The sequence below is a fragment of the Botrytis fragariae genome (assembly GCF_013461495.1).
Source record: "Botrytis fragariae strain BVB16 chromosome Unknown tig00000012, whole genome shotgun sequence".
In the NCBI taxonomy this organism is placed as follows: domain Eukaryota; kingdom Fungi; phylum Ascomycota; class Leotiomycetes; order Helotiales; family Sclerotiniaceae; genus Botrytis; species Botrytis fragariae.
In genome coordinates, this window is record NW_023500989.1 from 1,360,193 (window position 1) to 1,384,102 (window position 23,910).

At 43.4% G+C, this 23,910-nt stretch overlaps 5 protein-coding genes across 5 annotated transcripts; 3 read left to right on the forward strand and 2 right to left on the reverse strand.

Annotated features, from left to right (window-relative positions):
• Positions 1-4,168: 4,168 nt before the first annotated feature.
• Bfra_002651 (putative fatty acid elongase protein) lies at positions 4,169-5,489 on the reverse strand (the record flags this gene model as incomplete). Its single annotated transcript, XM_037333067.1, has 4 exons — positions 4,973-5,489; positions 4,845-4,914; positions 4,573-4,785; positions 4,169-4,500 (listed from the first exon to the last, which is right to left on the reverse strand). The coding sequence occupies exons 1-4, from the start codon at positions 5,387-5,389 to the stop codon at positions 4,169-4,171; spliced, it is 1,032 nt and encodes a 343-aa protein (XP_037195195.1). The 5' UTR covers positions 5,390-5,489.
• A 1,459-nt stretch (positions 5,490-6,948) lies between these two features.
• Bfra_002652 (uncharacterized protein) lies at positions 6,949-7,418 on the forward strand (the record flags this gene model as incomplete). The annotated part of the gene is made up of 4 exons (XM_037333068.1): positions 6,949-6,960; positions 7,021-7,064; positions 7,173-7,350; positions 7,389-7,418. The coding sequence occupies 4 exons, from the start codon at positions 6,949-6,951 to the stop codon at positions 7,416-7,418; spliced, it is 264 nt and encodes an 87-aa protein (XP_037195196.1).
• A 273-nt stretch (positions 7,419-7,691) lies between these two features.
• Positions 7,692-8,499, forward strand: Bfra_002653 (putative cytochrome c oxidase subunit va protein; the record flags this gene model as incomplete). Its single annotated transcript, XM_037333069.1, has 4 exons — positions 7,692-7,917; positions 8,037-8,082; positions 8,175-8,292; positions 8,381-8,499. The coding sequence occupies exons 1-4, from the start codon at positions 7,703-7,705 to the stop codon at positions 8,497-8,499; spliced, it is 498 nt and encodes a 165-aa protein (XP_037195197.1). The 5' UTR covers positions 7,692-7,702.
• A 1,334-nt stretch (positions 8,500-9,833) lies between these two features.
• On the forward strand, positions 9,834-15,374 carry Bfra_002654 (putative ulp1 protease protein; the record flags this gene model as incomplete). Its single annotated transcript, XM_037333070.1, has 8 exons — positions 9,834-9,852; positions 9,927-10,612; positions 10,730-10,872; positions 10,941-11,015; positions 11,077-11,118; positions 11,182-11,233; positions 11,285-12,564; positions 12,617-15,374. 8 exons carry the CDS (start codon positions 9,834-9,836, stop codon positions 15,372-15,374), a joined length of 5,055 nt encoding a protein of 1,684 aa, XP_037195198.1.
• Positions 15,375-16,406: 1,032 nt separating this feature from the next.
• Bfra_002655 (putative hda1 complex protein) lies at positions 16,407-20,638 on the reverse strand (the record flags this gene model as incomplete). Its single annotated transcript, XM_037333071.1, has 4 exons — positions 16,407-17,330; positions 17,384-19,142; positions 19,235-20,307; positions 20,375-20,638. 4 exons carry the CDS (start codon positions 20,636-20,638, stop codon positions 16,407-16,409), a joined length of 4,020 nt encoding a protein of 1,339 aa, XP_037195199.1.
• Between the last annotated feature and the right edge of the window lie 3,272 nt (positions 20,639-23,910).

Genomic DNA, 23,910 nt, shown 5'->3' on the forward strand with positions numbered 1-23,910 from the left:
CTTGAGGAATCCACACACACAACCTCATCGTCATAAGTGATTAAATAACGCCGATCACCGTTTTCTCTGCTCTTTGCTTCATCAAATCGCACAGCACTTTCAACGCACTTTCAACGCACGTACATACAGCACGCACACAATCGTGCTGCATTGGTGCATACAACACAAAACGAAACAAAAACAGCAAGAGCAACAGGCTGACAGCCAAAAACTCTATAGAGAAGTGAACGCCAATACCGATACGGTTTCTATTCCTAAACTTTCGCTACGAGAATTGTTTCTCTTTTTCGAATTGGGCCTTTATAACAAGACGACTCCCGTATCAAAGAATCCCGGCATGAGACGTTCGGATGGTTCCTATCAGAGTCTTATACACCTCACAGTCCGTGGACCTTCAGCATTTCCTTTGCAGTAATCTGTGCACCCCTATCGTTCAGATATCGCAATATGTACGTTTTGATGCTTGAGCGAACCTCAAAATCACGCTGACAGCATTCTTTTCAACGCTTGGAAAAAGAAAAGAAGAAATAGGTTAAGGTTCTGACCGTATGGAGCCACGGGACCCTACATAGATAGTACGCTTCGTGGCACTAGATCAATTTTGTTACAAGGCTAACTCTAGTAGTGCTTGACCCCTGGATCATAGCATAGACCTTGGGGAGGCTAAGCTTTATCCATGATAATCCATCCTTTCACTCTCCTCCATCTTCCTCATTCTCACTCACACTCACTGGCTCCTTGACAAATAAATGCGAATTCACGACTCACGAGTCACGGGATTCAGGAGAACAGACTCGACAGGCTTGATGGTTTGTCATGAGATCGTGAGAAATCAATTCGAATTGTCTGTGTGCTAATAAATGATGCCAATGGATATCTATTCTCCACAATCGGTATTAAATGGTGATCGTCTTTTATAATTGCGATAATCGATTTGCTCCTCACTAGTTCCTGACTAGACACCTTTACAGAGTTTTGTATTCCATACTAAAGGCAATAGAGTCAGTTTTATCATTTTTCTTCCTTAATGCTACGCAAACCGACTTCTCACACTCTGCCCACGAATATCTACTTCGCACCACAGCAAGAATCCACCGTGATGTGTCCACGTTGGAGGCTTGGAGCACCCACTTTGAACATATATCCCGATACCATATCGGTACTCTATGCATTTGCGACTTATCGCCTTGGCTTCGGCAATGTACTGTACTCAGGACCTGCCTCAATACACTCACCAATCACATTATGGAGCGTTGGGACGTGGAAGCAGAGTTTAACCCTAACGTAATCCATGCAAGATGACGGGCGAGTGCTTGATTGCTTGATTGCTTGACTTTGAACCTGAATCTGAATTTGTTTCTGCATGTATCATTGGATAGCAGCACCTGTGGATTCTATGGATACAACGTTTGAATTTCCTGAATTGTTCGCGCATGCGGTATTACATATTTATCACCTCAATCAGCCCACCTTGATGGGGAGGCACAAATTTACGAACAACAGGCTGAAAATCGGGGGATTTATGTAACTATACATAGATCTCGCATCTGAGACTTTCCAACAGTTTGAGGAAAATATGAAAGACATTGACGTGAACAGCTCCGGTCTGACGTCAACGTGTCTGAGAATACATATGGGGGGGTAATTTTGGACCCAACGCTCATCACAATTCAACAGAGACATTGTTAGTTCGTTTGTCACTCGTCGTTGTCATTATCTCCATAGACTCCAATTTTTCTTATCAGCGTTGTGAATATTTTGCGAGGGGAACAGTTTGTTCTTTTCTGATCGTCGTATCTCCATGTATATCACTGCCTCCATGTCTTTCCTTACCAACACCAACCCCGACCTTGTCGTGCAACGTAACATAATATAACATCTAATTTCACATGACGATCTTTCTATCTTTAACATCACCAACCCATCATCTCAAATTCTCTCCTCTTCTTTCGGACTTCTCACCATGTGTGCCTTTTTACCCCATACCATCGAGCTGAGCTGAACATACAAATCCTCTTCCAAGAATTACCCCTCCTCACTCAATATTTTATACATAATCACCACCTAGAACCAGACACTAAAATAAGATCTGAATAGTAACAGTCAGCAGCGTCATTATTCCTATTATTACCATGTGTAAGCACACCTCGCCTATATCGCCACCATCTCTCAGCCATAAGCGGAGTTTAAGAAAGACTCCAGACTCGAGAGTAAGATGGCACAATGATCTCCGTGAACGTAACACATAAGCAGCCATTTCTCGAGCATGAGTTTACATACATGTACCTGAACCACGGTACTGGGATGATGGACTTGGATTTGGATTTTGATGTAAGATGTGCTTACTTGGACGAGGCACTGCGGAGGAAGTTGTTGGTAGCCTGAGTGAGGCTTTATAGGTTATACTTCTTTGGAATATATATTTTGTAGAGGACACGGCGTCGAAGATATCTGTCTATGTAGAGCCTGTTGTGTATGTATGTACGCTTTACAAGGGATGTTTGATATTTCATTCAGCATAGAACATCATATGTTGTCACTAAACCCCAAGCCTCGAATCCCAAATCCTGAACCCCAACCCCAACTTTTCCCCTTCCCGCTTTCACATTCCCCATACTATACACCCGCATATCCGTACATCATCAAATCAGCCGCCCAACCTGCATACAATAACAACAACGACAACAACAACAACAACCAATATCGCGTAAAGCGCTCTGCCCACGATCGCTCTATCCTCAAACCCTCCATCATCTACAATTCAAATTCCCATTCACCCCATTCTAGAAAACCTCCCCATTCGTTAATTTATTCTCCCTCCAAAAATACATCCGTGGATACTCCCCTCGATCCCCTCCCACAATCACTTCCGAATACGTTCCCAACCCAAAACAGCCTGTCTCTAAAGCAGTGTTCCTGGATCATCATTTCGTGTTCTCTACCCTCTAATCTCTATCCTCCATCCTCTAATATATCTCAATCCCCAAAGACCTACCTACCCGTATACACGTCCCATCCAACCCTCGAGGAATCCCTAGATAAACTAGACGGAGTTGCAACATGCATTATCTGACCATGATGTCTGTCTATCTTTCAGGATGAATGGGATTTGGATCTTTGATTATTCTTGATTGTGGGTTGGATTTTGGTTACTCAATTCTTCTCAATCATCAAATTTCAACTTACCATGACACCGAGATGTCCAAAAATACCTCACCCTTCCCCCCCTCCTCCCCCCTCACATTCGGAATACCACTCATTCCCAACCCCAACGACCGCCCCCCATCTGTGTATATTGTAAAAATCCTATACAGCGCCCACTGGCCGGCACAATTTCCACTGAAGCAATATACCTCCTCGACCACCTCTATCCATGATCCATTGCTGTCCCTATGTCAAGTAAAGATACAGAGCTGAAATATTGAGAAAAGCGTATGGGACAACGGAAATCCATCAGAGATAGTAGATAATAGATATATAAAACCTGCAGCTAGCTCTGCAACTTCCCCACACCACATACTAACCTCCTCCAAGTCAAGTCAACTAACTACCTCGAGGCTTGAATCTCATGTCCTTCCCTCACTCTCACTCTGTGTTCTCACACTCACCACCTTTCAATGACCATCAACAGATTCAAAATCACAAACTACAAATGATAAGCACACACCCATACACAAGTAAATGGTTCATGAAATTTTCGTCTGTCTATTATGCTATCGTTCACTTCATTTTCCCCATCACCACACCCACACGCCGATATCTTAACTCATTGAATGACAACCAACCATATTGCCCTACAACATACAAGAAACGAATATTAAGAAGGAAGTACTAAGTTTTAAAATAGGGTTGTTGAAATCTGAATTGTTCTTTTTCTAGGTCCGCCCAAGCCGCCCATCCTGTCATTTGCTTGGCAATGGCATTCATTACTTATGTGTATTTCTTTCCATAACATAGATAAAAAGTTGTAGAAGCGACGCCACGTCTCACTCTGTGTCGTGCCACTCCTAAAAAAACCATTATACAAGGAGAATTTTTCATTCTCAAGAAGTTTGTGTACTCGCTTCGAAAGAGGCTGCGAGTTGACTATCCATTATCATTTGTCGCATAATCGGATCGACTGTCCCGGTCGTACCGATTGTGTAGAGTCGTATCCCGAAGTGCAGATTTATGCCTTGCGGGAGCGGGTCGCTGGACGAGCTGGGCTTACGCCTGTTGCACGAGCATTGACAGGGCTTGCATTGATCTTTCCGTGTGTAAGTGTGGCGACATCCGGAACTTTGGCATCGACCAAGGAACGAGCAGCCTTGCGACCCGTGGGGCGCTTTCCATCCTTCTTGTAGGTTGCGAAGTAGAAGGAGATGAAGAGCAAAAGGTAAGAGCTGAGAATACCCATACCAGCGAAAGCTGCAAATTCTTCACCAGCACAGTGACCTGCGCTTGGCATGTTGGGGAAGTAAGTTGATGTGAAGTAGGTGTAGGATGCAAAGTAAACGAAGCCTGTAAAGTGAAGAGTCTGTTAGCAAGCTGAAAAATGTAATATGTGGCTAATTGGAGATTGTGCAGCCTTACCAAGATCAATGACAAACTGAATAATCTGGAGTCTGGTGATCCATTCCTTCCACCAAATGCGAATTCCACGCGCGCTTTGGAAATAGTACCAGTACATAACAACGTGAACCATGAGGTTGAGGGTAATTGGGACCCATGACACGGATGTCAATCCAATAAGTTGAGTGTAACACAAGAGAGCAGTGGCACCGTGGTGATAGCAATGAAGGAAAGCTTTGCACAAAACATTAGCATTTATACAAGGCATGGATCGCAAAGCTGCGGCTACGTACTTAATGGCTTTTTCTTCAAGACGAGGAAAACGGTATCAATCAATTCGAGGTATTTGGTGAGGTAATTGAGCTACTCCATGTTAGCCGCATAATCATATTAATCCGATCTCGTCCCAAGTAGAACTTACATAGTAGAGAATAACCAAGGGAGAAGTCCAACCACCTCTGACATCGCAGATGGCATAGAAAAGACCATGGTTGTAAACTGTGGATACCAATTGCTCAACAAAGAGTGCCAGAAGGATGGCGCTGATAGCTGTAAGGTAAAAGTTGTGAATCATGAAAGGACCATTCAGTTTGAAGGCTGGTCGATTTCGCATTAACTCCCTTCCACCGAATATTATTACATAGTATGCCAGAATTGTGAAGCCACTCTCCTTCAATGTTGACATAGGTGTAACTCGTGGTTGGAAATCGAAGTCTTGAGGATGGTAACCTTTCACCGCGGTGAATACTTTATCGAAGATTGGCCATAATTCAACACCGAATGGCTTGTCAATTGATGGGAAGGGGAATGCCTTCATATCTAATCCACTTGACGACATAACGACAAAACTGCGATTGTGATTGATGTATTGTTGACCTTAATTGGATGTGCGACAGTGCTATTAAGATGTCGCGTGTTCTTTTCGAAGAAGTGGAAATTCGCTAGAGCGAGAAGTTATTTACAGCGCGAAAAGGCAACTTATAAACAACAATCTTCTTTCAATTAAGACGACGACAACGGAAGATTGAGTCTCTCTGGATGAATTCAAGACATAAAAGTATTAAAAAACTCAATGAATGAATGAATGAATGACGAGTGAAGGGAATAGAAGTGAATAAATTAATATCCTTTAGGAGAATCCCCGGTAGTCTAATGAGAAGAATAACGATGCACAAGAAGTTTGGGGAAAAGGTTAAAAGAATCTTGAGAAACAATTCTAGAAAAGTCGCTTCTTAATGAGAAATGGGAACTGTCTTAAGGTTGAAGTAAAGGGAAGTGAAGGGAAAGAAAAAGTTTCCTTTTTGATGTGTTCCTGCCAAAACAGATGAAGAACTGTCAACTAGTTTACTTTTTTTCTTAAAGGGGTCGGGAACGGGGAGACATTACCGAGATTGGATTTGGAAGAATTTCACATGCTACATGCTTCTTCCTACGTATCATTTCATCACCGACTTTTCCAAGCATTTGGCTGTAACCAATGGTTCTTTTAGAATTGTCAAAAGCTACATAGGTGGGAACATATAATCAATTGTGACTGGCTGAGGAATTCCAATTCATGTTAACAACAACGTTTTGGTAATTTTGTACTTGGATTTTCATCCGCGTATAAGAGCCGTTGAAACTTTGACAGTTGACCTCAGGATTCAAGGAACAAGGGTGGACACTTGATTTCTCCGTGGAAGCTTCCATCTGTCATATGGCATTTTGATGATATTGCGTGCTCGAGTGAGGATACATGGTTGCAGCGACAGAATAGACCAACAGACAGTGACATATGGTGATATTGGTTGGCTGGCTAGAGGGTAGATATATACATAGCGAGTAGCTAGAACAACAATCTCTAGTAGACGGTTTAAAAATAGTATCATAACATGAATGCATTCACCTAGGTTACCCTGTGTTCAAAATCACTAAAGAAAGGAAATCTAATGGATTCTCCATCGTCTACTTATCTGTAATCTCGTTAACATCGCACATATATGGCAGTTGATGCGGCTCAAGCAAACCTTAATATCCCCAACCCTTTCTCTAGCGAGTTAACACGCTCCTAGAAACCCTGATAGGAGTTGGGCTAATAACATACAACATTAGCAATTGAAATTAGCAGAAAGCCATCACGAGTATTTGTTCTGACCTGTTAGTCTCTGTTACCTGGGAAAGACGTGGGCTGAGAAACTCCGTAGAAGCTGCTTCAGATAGTCTAAAAGCTCGAGAATCACCGATTGCGAGTCACTACCTACCTACCTACCACACAATTCAATGATTCACCGATATAGACTCCATGCTAATCGGTCAAGCCGCCTTGCCTTCCGTTGTGTGGAGATGCTCGGAGTGCTATGGAGCTTGAGCTCGTAAACGATATTCGCACTCTTGGCACCAAAAAAGACTGTAGAGAGTATGTCCTATACTGTATGTTGACGATGACCTCGGTTCGTCATGAAGTTAGTGCATTTGTTTTTATCATAGTAGCCGGTTAAAGGTTTCTACATCTTGTCAATGGAGGAGACGAAGCAGTTTGTAGTGAAAGATCACGTATTTATGATATTCTAGATGGAAGACGCACCGGGATATTCGGGAATAGTCTCGATACTTGAGAGTATGTTCTAAAAATGCCATTGAAGTAAACACCGGGTACTGGTTCGAGAGAAGAAAAAAGCCGTATTGTGTCATGACAAAAATGCAGCCGACGACCTTTATGTTGCTAATCCAGCCGTAAACTCTAGGATACTAGTACCTAGTCAATCTGTCAAATCTGTCAAGACAGATAATCATGAGTTAGTCGAATCTGTCACCCATGCGGTGAATTTCCGAGAAGTGCTATTAAATCATACATTAAGCTCATGATGATTCTCAAGAACTGGAATTGATCTGTGAAAATCAAATTCCATGTAAGATGGAATATTAGAAAGAGCAACAATGTACCATAAACATACAGGTAAAAGTGGAGGTGGGATACTCGAAAGTTGAAATGACCTGACATCAACATTATTCAAGGCCTCGGGTGCTGAGGCTATGACTAAGCAATATCCAGAACCAATCACAGCACATGGATTGACTTGGTCTGGAAATTGTCGAAACTGTGCAATTTTGACTTCAAACCCGTCGAAAGTCCACGAAATACCGAATAACCTCACCACAACAGCTTTTCCTAATGTCGTCAACTAGAATTCTGCGTATTGCTACGCGCGCGCAGCCATCGGCTATTTTCAGATCCAATGGACTCCGAAGCTTCACTCCCCGTGCTGCCCCAACAATGAGCGCAACTTCTGCCAGCTCTTTCAGCACCACCAGCCGTAGTTTGTCTGCCGATAAGGACGGGCAAGAAGCTGGTCACCACGAGGAGAGTTTCGAGGAATTCACAGCTAGGTATGTCGGGTTTCAATTGGAGGGGCATATTGCTCGCGTTTGAGCATGTTTCCCACACAACCGAAACCAGCCGAAGGGAGATCAACATGCAGTACCAAGGTTGGCTAATGACCGGATAGATATGAGAAGGAATTCGAGCAAGTTCAAGATGTCTTCGAGCTCCAGGTATGTGCAGTCCTCATTACTTTCTTTCTTCCCCACGTTCTCTACACGTATATCTACAGAGTGCTAATTATCGTATGATCTTTCTTGTATAGAGAAACCTCAACAACGCTTTTGCCTACGATCTCGTACCTTCCCCATCCGTCGTCGTTGCCGCATTAAAAGCCGCAAGAAGAGTTAACGATTACCCTACAGCCGTACGAATCTTCGAGGGTATGTACTGTTTGTTTTGCATTTCGCAAGTGGGGTGGATACTAGGCATAGTTGAGGAGGGGTATAGGGCTGACATCATCATACATAGGTATCAAGGCAAAGGTCGAGAACCGTGGCCAATACGACCAATATTTGGAGGAACTTAAGCCTCTCCGTGAGGAATTAGGTGTGAGCTTGAAGGAGGACCTCTTCCCAGAGTCTAAATAGATGATGATAATGGTGAAGGAGGGAAGAGCTTTGTAGATGGAGGGGAAATGATACTGGGAATAGATGGACAGAGTGCTTCATGGCTCTGAATTGCGACTTTTCTTATCTGTACAGCTGTATTAAGAATCACAATCCACCACCCACCAGTTTGGAGAAGACCTGTCAATTGCCATCGTATTCAGTGATAAGGAGGATTTTGATATTTGTTACTAATACCAGCCCACAGTTCTATGGAAACAACTCTCGATTAGATGGATTATATGGCGACTGAGAATTGGGGGAGGGGGTTAGGGAGCTTCAAGATGGTCTTAAACTCCTCGAAGTTGAAATATGTTCAGGTGATCTTTTTATTTGAAGTAGTTAGACTTCAAAGATGTCCGACGGATGTTCATGGGGAACTCAATTCAGGGTTGGTGTGGAAACATTGTTAGACAGGTCAAGCAAAAGGATATAAAGGCTTGATACATGAATATTCTTATGTATCATGACTCATTCCATACTTCTCATTTTCAAGCTCGAGGATTCGATCCAAATCCGCTATTATTGGTTAGTGGTTATACATTGAGATCAACCAGTTCTTGCTTGCTGACTTGGATGCCTTCAACACACATTTCTTGGGATTGTATTGACCTATGGTGCGTTGTTTCTAATCTCTTCCCTTCCGGGCAATGTGTGTATGATATAAGAATGCAATTAGATTTGGACTCAGTTACAATATTACAAAACTCTCAGTAGATTGTGTAGCTTGGTGATTTCTATTGATTACCCGGAACTGTGTTTGGTTGCTCTACGGTAGACTCTGTGTAAACAGACAAAGTATCTTTCTAAAGTGAAAATCAGATTGAAGATAGGAAGTGCTCGATTACGTTCTCATCTGGACTGTTTGCTCGAAAGGCGGCCCGTGGTTGGTCGAGGGACAGCAAGTATTCACTGTGAATATTTCATACCCGAAGGGTTTGCTGCCATTCTTAATTGCCTGATCTTCAAATTCACAAACTTCAGAAATATTGTGTTCTGCGACAAGTCAAAATTTCCAGCTGTTTTTCCTTCTCAAGTACCTTTTGACAGTCCCGGAAAACTACGCATTTGCAAGCTATTTGGTTTCTGGAATAGAAAATCTTTTTAAGAAACCGGCTGTAAGTTCTTCTTTTTAACTTTCTGTCTATCTCGGGAGTTCGGTCTTTTGCGACAGCGTGTGTTGTTCTCACCTTCCTTTACCTTACAACCTTTCACTTCAAAGGCTTGCAAGAACAAAAACTGCACTTTCCAGCCCAAAGTCCCCAGAAAGACAACAAGCCACTGGAGAGAATATCATCGTCAAGTCAGTACCTTGAATGACAACCAAATTGTTCTGTATGCAGCAGGAAAAAATGCATCTCCTTCAAACTTCAAAGAGAATAGGCTCACCGCTAACAAATTTCCTTTAGGGAGAACAACTTGTCCAAGGAATCCAAGAGAGAATCAACAAATAGGAAGTGAACGGCGATTGAGCAATATGGGTTCTATTCTCAGGCCGCTGATGTGGAGGAAATGCCAAGATGGTAACGGATCAAGAAGTTCTGAAGAATCAAACAACAGCACCATCTCAACTCCAAACTCAGATACGGATGAAATAGACGGTATTCTTCAACAGTACGAAGGACCACTCTCCAAGAATAAGGCGATAAATCTTGTGGTCATGGATAGTTCGGAATCTGATGACGCCGAAGTAACTTCAAAAGCAACCACTCAGAAGCGAGCCTTGATTATTACCAGAACCTCATTAAATTATGAGGATGTTCAACCTCTCGAAACAAACTCAAAAGTTTTCATTGCCAATAACAACCACCACCAGACAAGTCAGCAACGGTGTATCTATGAAAGACGCAGCAGTGAAGGAGCGCAGATACCACTTCCTAGACCATTATTGATCGATGCTATTGAATCTATCAGCTCGAAATCAACGGTCTCAAAAATCCATCACCCCCGAATGAATCTTCAACATGTTTCCGAGACAGATGGACACTATGAAGTTAGGATAGACAAAGGGTTTCGGCGAAAAAGTATTGAGTCCAAATTGGTATCAGATACTTCCATCTCCCATATAGATGACTCGGAAGAGCCAGAGACAAGTGTAAGTTTGTTTTCTCATGTCGTCTTCTTTTTGCTGCAATCTTATCGCATTTCGGCCACAAGGCTATATGCTATCTGACTATCATTGAAATCTCTCGGCTAGCCCCGCTGCTTTTAGCTAATATTTGATGCGCGCGCCCGCCTGCAGAACATCCACTTCCAAAAAGTTTCCAATCTTGCGAACATCGAAATATGTAATGCAAATAACGAGAAGCCAATAGTTCAACACATAAATGATCTTGATGGCCTAGACGATCACAGGTATGCTTACTCTGAAAAATTCACAAGCCACACACTTTTTTGGTTTGGCGCATAACTAATCCTTGAAGTCCAACAACTTTGGTTGATGATGCGCCAAAGGAAGGAGATACGGACTCAAGCAAGATTGTGCAGCCGGACAAGTGGTATGATGAGTTTGGCAGACGAGTGTACTTCAAATTGAGTATGTGCTAACCAAATATATAGGATGTTTGCAAACCGCTACTGGAAAAATACCAGCACCCGAATGTATAATACTTCCTCTGCAGTCCGTCTAGTGTTCGTTCTTTTACTAACGGAGAAAATCTGCAGTTCTCCAACGGCGCAATCTTCCAAAGCATACAAAGAGACCGGTGCAAAGATGGTATGTTCTGCCACACTGCCAATACAATGCCCTCTAGCTGACATTTAAAAGACTAGACCTGCTTTACATGGAGGCAAAAAACCTGTGAACAGGCTGGGAAATGCACAAAATACTCCTTCATATTCACACACCCGGTCATTAGAGCCCTTCAATCTTCAATCCGAACGACCCAACAAGAAGCAAAAAACAGAGCAAGCACCTCTAAGCAATGGAACAGGCAGCGGGCCGAATCAGTTTGAGCATGAAGCAAATCAGGGTCAGGGACCTGTGAGCCAGATACCCATACAGAGTCAGTACAATAGCTCGCCTCACCAAGAAAATGGCATTCGCTCAAAAGTCAAGTCTTTTGAAGCGTACACCGTAGCTGAATACCAAGCGGTCAATGACTTAGTGAAGCCGCGAAAGGACAAGCGCAAGAGGCATAAAGTTAACTCTGACCACCATTCAGAAAGCCAGAGTCACACTCACGGAAATGCTGGTTTTAAAGCACAACAGACCGCCAACGCTAAGAGACTTACAAACGGTTCACATCTGGAGGACATTAGAGACCCTATCTCTAATGAAGAAGATGAGCTACAAGCTCCACACTCTGGCTCAAAGACCGTTCCTCGAGTTGTAATTCCGTCTAGTGGCAATGCACACCTTCCAGTCGCACACCAAGCTCCACGTTCGAGAGCAAGCGGACTCCATAAATCGTCGTACGTCTCAAATTCGCAACTCGAAAAGCGCAATCCATCCAATTCTGTACAAACGAGACGTGTATTGGGAGAGTTGCAACTAGAGGACGGCAGTGAGGATGAGCTCTCGCAAGGAAACCCGCCCGAGGTATCGCATGTAAAACGGGCCAATAAATCGCGTCAAAACCCGGAAGTCAACTACAACGACGGTGAGGATGATATCGACAAGCAATCGAGCCTTGATAGAAGGGGTGACATGACGAGATGGGGCAGCGGTAGATCTAACGACCAAAAATTACAACAACGGGACCACAGGAGATCTTTCAGGGTTGAAAGCCTCTTCTCCCCAAGTTTTTATTGGCATCGGCCAGGTAAAATGCAGAAGCAGTGCGTGGATCTGGACAAATCCGGTATATTGGGACTTATGGGTGACGATAAGAAAATCATTACAGGGTTCTCTATCAACGCAAATGCCATCCTCAAAATGACGGTTGGACTTGACTCCTGTAAACTGATTATCCGAAAGTCCCAAGGGATTGGTCCCATGAAAGACCCCGACATGCTCATAGAATTTTCCGGAATCTTGGAAATCGAAAACTTCCTCAAGTCAATCAAGCCATTTCTAAAAGATGCTGAAATTAAATGGGTGGAATCGTTCGTAACCTTGATCCTTATTGTTGATCTCCCAAGCTAATAAACCATTTAGTTCTGAAATCGATCAAAGGTTTCATCATACCCGCGAAAAACTCGACAAGAGAACTGACCAAGCAGCCAACAAACGAAGCAGAGCTGAAAGCCAGCCTGAAGACGTTCAACTCTTGACGTCAAATCAAGACAGACGAACGGCACAGCGAACCCAATTGCTTGGGCATGACGATCAGCAAGCACAACATTACAATCTCTCAAGAGCAAAGAGGCAAAAAATTCATGAAAAGATGCAGACGCAGCCATCTCAACAAAATAAGAATGATAATTCCGATCCAATTGAACCCGCCGAGTTTTACACACCATTGAGCAAAATCAATGAAACTCGTGCTTCATTACGAAGCGCTGAGAGACCCAAGTCATACAAACCGACCTCTGAGGCAAGAAGTCCCAGCCCAGAACGTTGGTCAGAGGTCAATAGGGACTGGGAAAAGAATTGGAAGAAATCGGTGGTATATCCTAAGAGCGGTAAGAAGACCGCTACCGTTGATAAGCAAGATATCTACAGGCTTGACAATGGAGAGTTTTTGAACGATAATCTTATCATGTTCTATCTCCTCTGGCTCGAGCAGCAACATCCAGAGCTGGCTACTCGGGTTTATGTCCATAACACGTTTTTTTACGCAAGCTTGACCAAGGCTGCAAAGGGCAAGAAAGGGATCAACTATGAGGCTGTTGAGAGATGGACAGCGAAAGTTGATCTTCTGTCTTATGATTATATTATTGTTCCCGTCAATGAGAACACTCACTGGTATGTGGCAATCATATGCAATGCGCCCAAGCTTCTCAACCTAGAGATCAAGCAGTCGTCGCAACCTACCGAGAATGGTGCGCAATCTGAACAAGATAGAGAAATGGAGTCTCGCAGTGCAAGCAAGCTCACCACACCCTCTAAATCACCACAGTCTACCCCCGTGAGATCTGTAAATGATAAAGATGAGACTGGTGTCAACAATAGCTTTGGAGAGTTGTCATTGGCACATGGCGAGAAAACCGGGGCTTCAATAGATCTCGAACCTGCAAAAAGTTTCCCGCCCAGTCACCACGGATTGCCAACTACTTCATTGGAAATGGATCCGGATGATACCGCCGCAGACAAGTCTGCCACAAATGTAATTGATCTAGCACAATCGAGCTCGCCACCGACAAAGTCAAACTCCACGACAAAGGGCAAAAGAATTCCTCCAATCCGCACCTATGACCCAAAGCAGCCTAGAATTATCACTTTCGATTCACTTGCTTTGAAACACTCCAATACTTGTAGCAATCTAAAAGATTACATGGTCGCCGAAATTAAAGCGAAGAAAAGCATGTCAATCACACCCCCTAAACCCATTGGTATGGCGGCAAAAACACAGGATAAAGACAGTGCCACAGGAAGATATTTAGGTAAAGGTCTTCCTGTACAAGGCAACTATTGTGATTGTGGCGTGTACCTGCTAAGCTACATTGAGGAATTCTTTGAACGCCCTGATAGTTTCATAGAAGATATCATGGAGAACAAGTACGAAGTTGATGGCGATCGGAATGATACACCTGCATTTCGTACTAAGATCCGCAATATTCTCCTCGAGCTTCAGGCGGAGCAAGTTCAAGAAGAATACGCAGCCAAAATGGCCAAAATAGCGGAAAAGGCTAAAAGGGGAAAAGATGTTCCCTTTATGACTGCTAATAAGACTGACCTGGCAAAGCCGCAAACAGCGTCTGGCCCTGAGCCCAACATTGCTCGACAAAAGTCTATTGCTAACGCCTCCACTCTCAATGAACGTCGTAATCACGATGATACCTCGACAGAGGCGAGGAATTCTCTAAAGTCGTTGTCAAAAGCCAAGGAGGTTATCAATATAAGTGATAGCCAGGACAATCTTCAGGAACAATCTCAAGAGAGCCCTGAATCAATTTCTGTTAACGTTATAGATGATAAGCCAATTGAAGAGCGACCTAGGTCCAGAGTTCGTGACAAAGAACCTCGCCAGACTGCTCATACTGTGGCCAATACTTCCAAGCCTCCTATACACCTTGAGATTCGTGATTCCCAAGAAGATCAAGAAACAACACACGAAGGTGCGGATCAACAGTTGTTGACACAAAACCCACGGAGGAAGCCCTCTATCATTGATCTCGAGGAAGACGAGTCTCATAAGGGCGAGGAACCGACTGAACTTGAATCTCGAAGTGGTACAAGTTTGATTGGCAATGCTGTTGATGCTATTTGCAATTTGTTCGGCAAATCGACGGGCCAGGCAGCCTTACAAGGTGAAGTTTCAGGACTTTTGCCTGCGCACGAATCCCGAGGAGATGACTATGTCCAAGGTTTGGAAAGTCCATCGCGTTCTGGTATGAATTCACCTCGACAATCGGAAAGTGATGTAAAACTGAGACAGAATGGAACAGTTTTACGTTCTCCGTCGCCAGAGCAGCGTGGCTCGAAGTTGGCACAACGAACAGGGTCAGAATTCAATGAGGACGCGGTGGATCTGACTGGCGATGACCCAATGCTTCTGGATGAATCTGATGATAATTTCTCAAAGCTTCAACAATTTCCGCCTTCCCCGCTGGTAGCTAGTTCGCGAAAACATGATCGTTCAAAAATTAAAACACCTGACATGGCACAATTCGCACGGCGAAATACTAGCTCGGGAAATATCGATCCCTCAGAACGCTTTCATGATCATGTTATGGAAAGATTTGTAAATAATAAATCGTTGTCCGGGCGAGATTCCGCGGAGGCAAAGATGATTGCTCAGTATAAGCACTGAAATATCATCGATTCCACCGACACTAACAAAACATTTCTTTTTTCGGGAGCCAACGGCGTTCTAGATTCTTTTTTTTATGGCATACCCAATGAGTCTTTTTGGCATGTTAAATTTAGGCTCATCTCATACTACAATTGCTTAGGGTTGTATTGCTCCATCACTTTTTAATTTGATGGATAGGCGTTTTTTGATGGCGCTAGGAGTCAAGGATAGCATTGCGCTGGTCGGAGTTGGCACAGCGGATACATAGGGAGCGAGAACGGCATTCTCGAGAGAAAATCAATAGGGACTGGGATAACTGGCTGGATGGTTAGGTCTTCAATACAGGATCGAAGGAAAGAATAATATCTCTGCAGCTTGCTGGGGCGGAACAAGGGTAGCTAGGTAGACCCTCGGGGCAAATAATAAGCATTTGCGATGGTAGATAGAAACAATAAATAATTTATACGGAGTTTGTTTTAGTTCAAGAACGTGTCATGTAACTGGGTTGGGAGCTGCACGTGCTGAAAATTTCCACGGCAGCGCATAGTATCGCAAAGCCCTCGCAAATACTTCTCTCCTTGTCGAAAGCACAAGTCAAGTATGTACGTAGATATTGTGATTATGAAAGGTGCTCATTATATCCAGTCCTCCCTACTATCTTATTAACTAACTAACCCAATGATGTATTAGTGTACGTCTCTAGCTACCGATAAATGCAACGCAAACGCATACGCGAAAACAACATTTCCTCCCGCTCCATCGAATCGCAAGCAAATAGAAAAACGAAACGAAATAGAATCAAATATCCGGAAAACGCAGAAGACGCCATGTGTAAATATCTTTCAGATCTCCTCCCTCAGCCCATTTGTGTTGTCAGATCGAAATTCCGAGTTCATCGCCGCGCTGCATATTGTCCACCCATCCTAGTATCCTCCATGTACAAAACTTTGATTGAATACCTAGTATATTTTCATCATCAACCGTAGACCTCATCCTCGAGATCCAAAAGTAGACCTGAAGACCTATTCTCGAGCGAATTATCCATCCAGCTTACTGCAAATGAGCACCAAATCTTCTTCCCGCATCACCGCCCTGAAACAGATCACCAGCAAAAATACCCGGCGCTGGGCTATTTCCTCTGCTAGCCGTATTGCTCCCCGGTGCCATGCTGCCAATCACTCTCGGTCTCGGACTCATATTATTCGTTCTCGGACTTCTTGGAACACTTGTGCCGCGTGTTGTTCTGCGTCCGTTCTGGTATGATTCCAATTGCCTACTGACGCTTTCTAGCATTCGTTCTCGTTCTGCAAGTTCTCTCTTGAGCTCGTTGATGGAATCAAGTTGTTGCTGTATGATTCCGTCGTGATTGACCTTTTGGATCTCGACACGGGCGGCAGAGGCCTCGCTTTGAAGACCCTTGCGTTCGGATCGGAGGGCTTCAAGCTGGTTGCGCATTTCGTGGGTTTGTTGGGAGTGCTCTTGATAGAGAGACGCTGCATAATCAGCTCGTTTTTCTGCACTCGCGTGATTTTTCTTGAGACGTTCGATTTCAGCCTGTGCATCACGGAGTTCATCTTTCGTTTTCTGAAATTCAGCTACGGAGGGAACAGCAGAGGTGGCAAGAGAGGTTTGAGCAACGGCAAGCTCAATTTTCAACGATGTGTTTTCTTCACGAAGCTTTGCGGCTGCACTACCTTGCATTTCCAATTTCCTCTCGTACTCGGATAGACGTTTCACGGCTTGGGCGTTTTCGTGCTCAAATCGGGCTCTCTCGTCAAGGGCTCGCTGGAATTTTGGTTGAATTCGTTTGATACTTCCTTCGTAATCTTCGCATCGACCACGCAATATTTTCAATTCTTTGTTGAGCTCCACCAAGTTCCCGTTCGTAGTATTCAAATCAAGCTCTCTACCATGTCTTGTGGGTGTAAGTCGCTGGCGCTTGAACGCAGTATCTTCGTTTACAGCATCAAAATCCTAAAATAGTTAGTATCATGCTATGTCATGAAATAAAGCAAGAATAAACTTACAGACGGTCGCTTGAAACCGGATTGTATTCTTGGTTCAGTTGGCGAAAACAAAGATTGTGTCAATGAATCCGATCGACAGTTGAAAGCTCCATAACCAGGCAAAGGAATGTCGATATCTGGCATGGGCACTATGGGCCAGGAAACTTCCATCGGATCCTCAAGAATGTACTCCGCAGCTGCTCTGGCGGCCTGTTGTGGCTCAGGATAGACAGTCGTATCTAAACGACCGACGACCTTTCGAGTTTGGGTGATGTATTGGACTAACTTATTTTTACGTCTTAATGATCCTCTAGTGGGAATGCATAGTTCGATGTGTTCAACAGAGTTTGTAGTGACAAGCCATAGTAAAGGCACGCGCTTTTCTGGATTTTTGGGGTCGAGAGGCAGAATCTGGTGATATTCATCTCTTACTTCGAAGGTCGGGAACGACGAGTCAAATGCCAAAACCACGGAAGCAGGAGCGACAAGGCAATCACGAACATCGATCCACGTAGGAAGTAGTGTGATCTGCATCGAATCCTTTGTAGACTTTTCTGGTGCCCCAGATATATCAGGGCGGCTGTAATTGTACTCCCTATATCTGAAGAGTGCTTCAAGAATAGGTAGAATCATCTCTCGTGCTAATATCACCACATGAACCTTAGTTGATCGAAGTGAGTCCAGGAACTGTTGAACAAACAAGAACTTGGTGCTGATAGTTACAGCGTATCTAGCTTGGGTACTGTCATCTAGGCTCTGAGTCGAAGACTCCTCCACTATTAAATCTTGATGATCACATATTAATTTCAATTCCTCAATCATCAAATCCATGCTTTCTGAATCTGCTGCTGTTGGCGACCCCCCTAAGAAAGATAGAATATCGTTTTTTCTATCTCTGATGGTAGTATCGTATACTTCACGAACTTGATTCATCATTGGCAGCGGAATAATGAATTCGTTTCGTCCCAGTTTGCGCACAGTCAAAACGTTGGGACTCGTGCTTGAAGATTCAATTGAAGCTCTTGGCATAGAGGTTGCCCTATTGCGCGGCTTCGATACATCAGTAATGTTATCCCGCATGGGTAATGGAAGATTGGTCGAGGATGTTGGCGGTGCAGTTGCTACTCGTGGAGGCAAGGTCGATGGAGATCTGGACTTTGTTGACCTCGCTCTCCTCTCGCCAACGGCAAGATGAGAAGCAGCTGACATCTTAGTGGGAGACGACGCTATTGCCGGCAAGTCACCACTGCTAGGCCAAGTTAAGTCTACCGGATCTTGAGAGAATAGCGGTTCTTGAGACTGTAATTGGGCGTCGTGGAGACCTGCTTCGAACTCGATACTATCTACTACTTGCGCTCCTGCGGGAGGCTCGGGACCGGAGGGCTGCGTTTCAGGATATTCAGTGCGGGCAACGCGGTTAATGTTAGCGCGCTGATCCTCTGGTACAGAGTTTGACTTTGAAAGATCGTGATGGTCAAGCTCCGGACTTGTGGGTGCAAGATTCGAGACTTGGGAATTATCAACCTGCACGTGGTCTTTAGAGCCTTGTGACTGGGAATTTCCACCAAAAGGGTCTTGCGATAAAGTTCTAGGAACTTGAGTGACGATTTGTGCAGCTTGCCAAGTTTCTTCTGAGCTTGAGTTATTGTTTGTGGCCGAGGGAAGTGATTGAGAACGTTGAGAATCGGAAAGCACAATTTCGGGTTGAGATTGACCAGTAGGCAAAGAAGAAGCACGGTCTTGACTACTAATGTGCGCTTCCACGCCTTGGGTTTGAGAACTAAAAATGATGTTGTAAGTTTTGATCGCATGACAGTGTCTTGAAGAATAATGCGAAACACAATTCTATAGAATAAGGAATTATAATCTAACCTTTTGGTAGGTGTATCGCTCACAAGAAACGAATCAGGTATCTCCAACGACAATTGTGATTGTGATTGTAATCGCTTCCGAGTCTCAGATTGATCTGTCTCCCGCTCTTCTTCTTCTTCTCCTTCTTCTTCTTCTTCTTCTTCCTCTTCTTTCTCCTCTTCTTCTGAGAATTGATTAAAAATACTTTGAGAGTTAGATATCGAAGAATTTAACGCTGTGGAGAGATCCGTGACGGGGGGTTGTTGAGATGGTATCTCACTGGCTGCAGGTTCTAAGGGGGGTTGCGATCTTAGATGCTGATGTGGTGTCAAGGATACCGGTGGGGCGGAATTCTGATCAATGGATGAGGATGAGTTATCAATTAGAAAACTGTCCGGAATTGAAGATTTTAAAGACGACTCGTTTTGATTTACTTTATTACTAAAACCTTTTTGTTGCTCCTTAACGTTATGTTGTGTGATTCCAAGAATACTACGGCTAATACCTTTCCGGGTTCGGTCCGAAGTCTCGGGTCGTACCGATCGAAGGTCTTCACTGTCACTTGCGCTCCTCGGAATGGACGGATGGTACGGAGTAGAACCAGATAAATATTGAGAGTCTGGTTCAATATCCTCGTCCCAAATAAACGCCGGAGCTGATCTTCTACGTGGCAATACTGTTTGAGAATCTGGTGAATCTTGGGTTTGCAAAGGCGAGGACGCTTGTAAATGTTCCGGAGAGTTTGAGTAATCTGATAGCTGAGATGACCTGATGACAGTATATTCGTTTGGGTTTATATCTTTATTGAGAGTTATCACAATTGAAAGACCATTTCCAGGGCCTGAATCTTGGTCCTCGTAACTATCCTTGATCTCCTGGATCTTGTTCTTCGTTCCGACTCTCTTTCCAACGGCTCTATTGGAATTATGTTCTTGTCTTTTCTTTGATAAAACGGAAGCTTCAGTATTGTTCGTTCTTCTTCGTTTCGCCGGCCGTATAGGTTCGCTATCTTGTGATTGAGAATTGTGATTTTGTATGGCTGATCGATTTTCCCATTCATAAATTGCAGCTTCGGTAATATTGGCATAGGGTTCCTAGAAGCATCCACTGGTCAGTTGGGAGCGCTTTGATATGTGTTGGTATAAGTTTCATCAATCATACCCAGGTCGGTTCGTAAGATTCCCCTGTTTCTGGATTGTCTTTCCAATCTATCAGAAATTTCGTAGTTTTGCCAGATTGTCGCTCATCTAATATGCCATTTATTTCATACAAGGGAGGAGTATCCTCTTTCTTCTTCGACCACTTTTGAGAAGGCTTCGATGATCGCACTGGAGATTCTGCGAGGTTCTTACGCTTTAAGCGTCTTTGCCGTGGTATCTTTGGAGTTTCCGATTCACCTGCACGATCAGTGTTTGATAGATCCATTAGTACGCAGAGAGGCTTTTGAAATTTGCAGTTCCATTGTCAAGTAGGAGTGAAAGCATGCAAAATGATTGGTGAAGCTTGTTTCATGCGAAGAATAACAAGAAAAGACAGGAACGAATGACTTCACGTAAGTTATCTTGTGTCTACAATGTGAATCTTGGAAAGATCAGCCTTGCAGGTGGACAATTTGATATCTGTTATCCATTGGTCAACATGCGTTTGCTCAATTCCCACATGGATCGGCGAATCTTGGCTCCGAGGTATGATAAGAAGGACGGATGGTGCAGCCTCGCACATTAGTAAGATTTTACAAGCAAGCAAAGGAGGACCCTCTATCAAATCAACCTCCTCGTGAGGATTTACGACATTATTTGAACCTCCTTTAAATCCTCAATATTACACAACGACATGTAACTGTATCTTTCCTCGAGCAAGATCATTTACTACAGCGCCTTTATCTCTCTTTTGAAGATTCCGGACTGTACTTACGCATTTCCTCTTTACACACGAGAATCGAAGAATAGATGAGATTGACCCATGAGGCTCTGAGCCGAATATAATGACAATGGAGACTTCAAGATAGAGTTGGTGAAGGAACTCAAATTCCGATACATCTTATGTCAAGCGTTGCCATTCTCACGCTTACAGCTTTCTATGTGTGATTGATTACTCCTGCGTCAAAGATATTAGGAATATCAGTATGGCTCTAATCATGGCTTCAATCACGAGTAATGCGGTTTCTCCTATAGTTTTGAATCTGGGAGAAACATGTGGGATTGTTCATTCGGAGGTTTCCTCGACTCGACGGCGCTCTTTTGTATTGAGTGATGATTGAACTGTGTGTAGTAAGTGTGAGAATTGCTAGGTCGATTCGGAGGGGTTTCTTTTCGTTTATCTCCTTATACCTGTGAGGGTTCACCTATCTATTGATAAGGAAACATTTACTTCCTTATAAGAGAGTACTGGAAGGATTTCTATAGTGATCCTGCATTTGTAGATGTGCAACACAGCTGGCTGGAGGATAATGAGCTGTTGATAGAAGGAATGATATTGCTAGTGAATAAAGCGAGATTTAGTGAAGCGAACTTACCGAAGTGAAGTTCGAGATAATTCCAAAATAATTCCTTCTACATGCTTAACGAAAGGAAGAAGAGGGACAGAGATTTCAATTCTTGTTCTCCTCATCAAGTTCAAATTCGAATCCAAAATATGAAGCTTTTCATTTTGGTGTGAGAGGCCATTTTCAAGAGGTATCGTGAGATCTATATTTTGTAGATATGCAACAAAAGTTTTGATATCTGAAAGAAGCCATTTGATTGGGAGACTAGGGAGTATAAGAGGAAGCGAGTTTGAAGTGAATTTGAAGTGAAGTTGATTTAAAGTGAAGTGCACTTAGAGTGAAGTCGCTAAAGTGAAACTTTGTACAGAAAGGAACTTCAGTTTCATCATTCAGTTGAAAGAAAGTGTTAGTTCAATTCTCTCTATCTTTGTACCCTGTGGTGGTTTCAAGGTGTGAATTATGAGAGAGGGGAAGAGTAGGAGATGGGATGGGATGTGATGTGATGTGATGGAATAGTGAATATATGAGATAAGTATCAGAATTGGTTTAGCGAAATAAGATCGCAGGTTCTCGGCTACATATGTAGATGAAGTTGAATAGCTGCCTAAGGGGACTCCTCAACTGTGAAAGGATGTTGATTAGGGAAGCTTGTACAAGATAATTGAATTATTTAAATTAGATGGATCTGATCATATTAAGGTTTCCTAACATTGATGTTGGCAACTACCCACCTGGATAATCCAGTAGGAAGGCATGATCACGCTCAGAGCGATGAGCCTTCCTCTTTCCATTTCAGCCATGGTAGTCAAGTATCCTCCTCGTTCACAAATCTCTTGAAATATCTCCCATTCTCTGTACTCCTCAACCACCATTTAAATTTCATTTTCGATTGCAAAATATATAATTTCACACTATTATTTGGAATTACACCCATCGTTAGGAGAATCCAACCACTTCAACGCGATACTTATCACTAGGCAGTTTCCGGCCACCCAGATTCCACACTGGTAACACGTACACCCACTAGGTCAAGTCCAAAGCCATTATTTCGGGAGTTCAGCTTGACTAAAGAAATGGATATTAGAAGTCTTCTCAACCCCCGAGAAGGGGGGGGGGCATCGGGTCCCCTTTACAAGCTAGTTAAGAGTCCACTACTCCAATGAACTCGGTACCTAATCAAAGCAGTCAATGGCTCAGCAACACGAACTTGATTGTACTCAAATCTGCTGGGGAATCCGATGTATTTTTTGGAAAGCATTGGCCCCGTAAACAAACCGATTTCTCAATCGTCATCGAATCTGGACAAAGTTATGCTCAATTAGCTCCAGAGATGAGTCTTAGAATAAAACTCATAATGATAAGATATTACCCTTGTAAGTATCCGAAAGAAAATAATGACTGAATTGGAGGAGAGAAACTTTTACTGAGTGCTACAGGCTACCAGGTAAGAACAGCTTGGCTGCTCGCTCATCCAAAAAGTCTTTCAGCCTAGTATTTGATTTAGGTTTGGATATTTATTACAAGATGGATAAGATGAAAGATGTCAGGAAGATCACAAGACTTTGGGTTAGAGAGATGCGCGTCTCTACGCATCTAGATTAGGATTCTGGAAAGAGAAATGTGACTCGTGGTGGTTCTTCCTCTCTGAGCATAGCACCGAAAATTCCAAGCTTGAGACATGGACAGATGCTAGAATTCAAAACGTGTTTATGATTCTGGGAAAGGGTATGGACCTAGCTAAAGGATAGATGGCAGTATGGAAGAGATAACTGCTCCTGTTCAGGACAATTTTATGGTCACCTCATCACATTTAGAGTGTCCACGTTTCGGAGTGACTCGATAATGAAATCGTTGGGCATTTGATCTTGGATGCTTTTGAAAATGGGGTTTCCCCAACCAGCCCAGCCCAGCCCAGTCCAGAAAATGGAATCAGTTCTCAACCTAACCCAACTCTTCCAGCTCAGATGAATTCGAAAGGCACCGTCATTTCATAGCCAGCACCACGTGCGGATGAGATATTTGTCTTCGCCGACCTAGACCGGATGCATGTGACTAGTTCAATCATTTAGACGATGAACAAGCCATATAACGTCACTAGCAATCAACGCAGTGCGACAGGAAATTTTACTCAACTTCTACTTTTTGATTGGGTTTTACTCTCTCCTCTTCTTTCTAAGCTCTGAATCCTAGGTCTGAGTAATGAAATTGATAT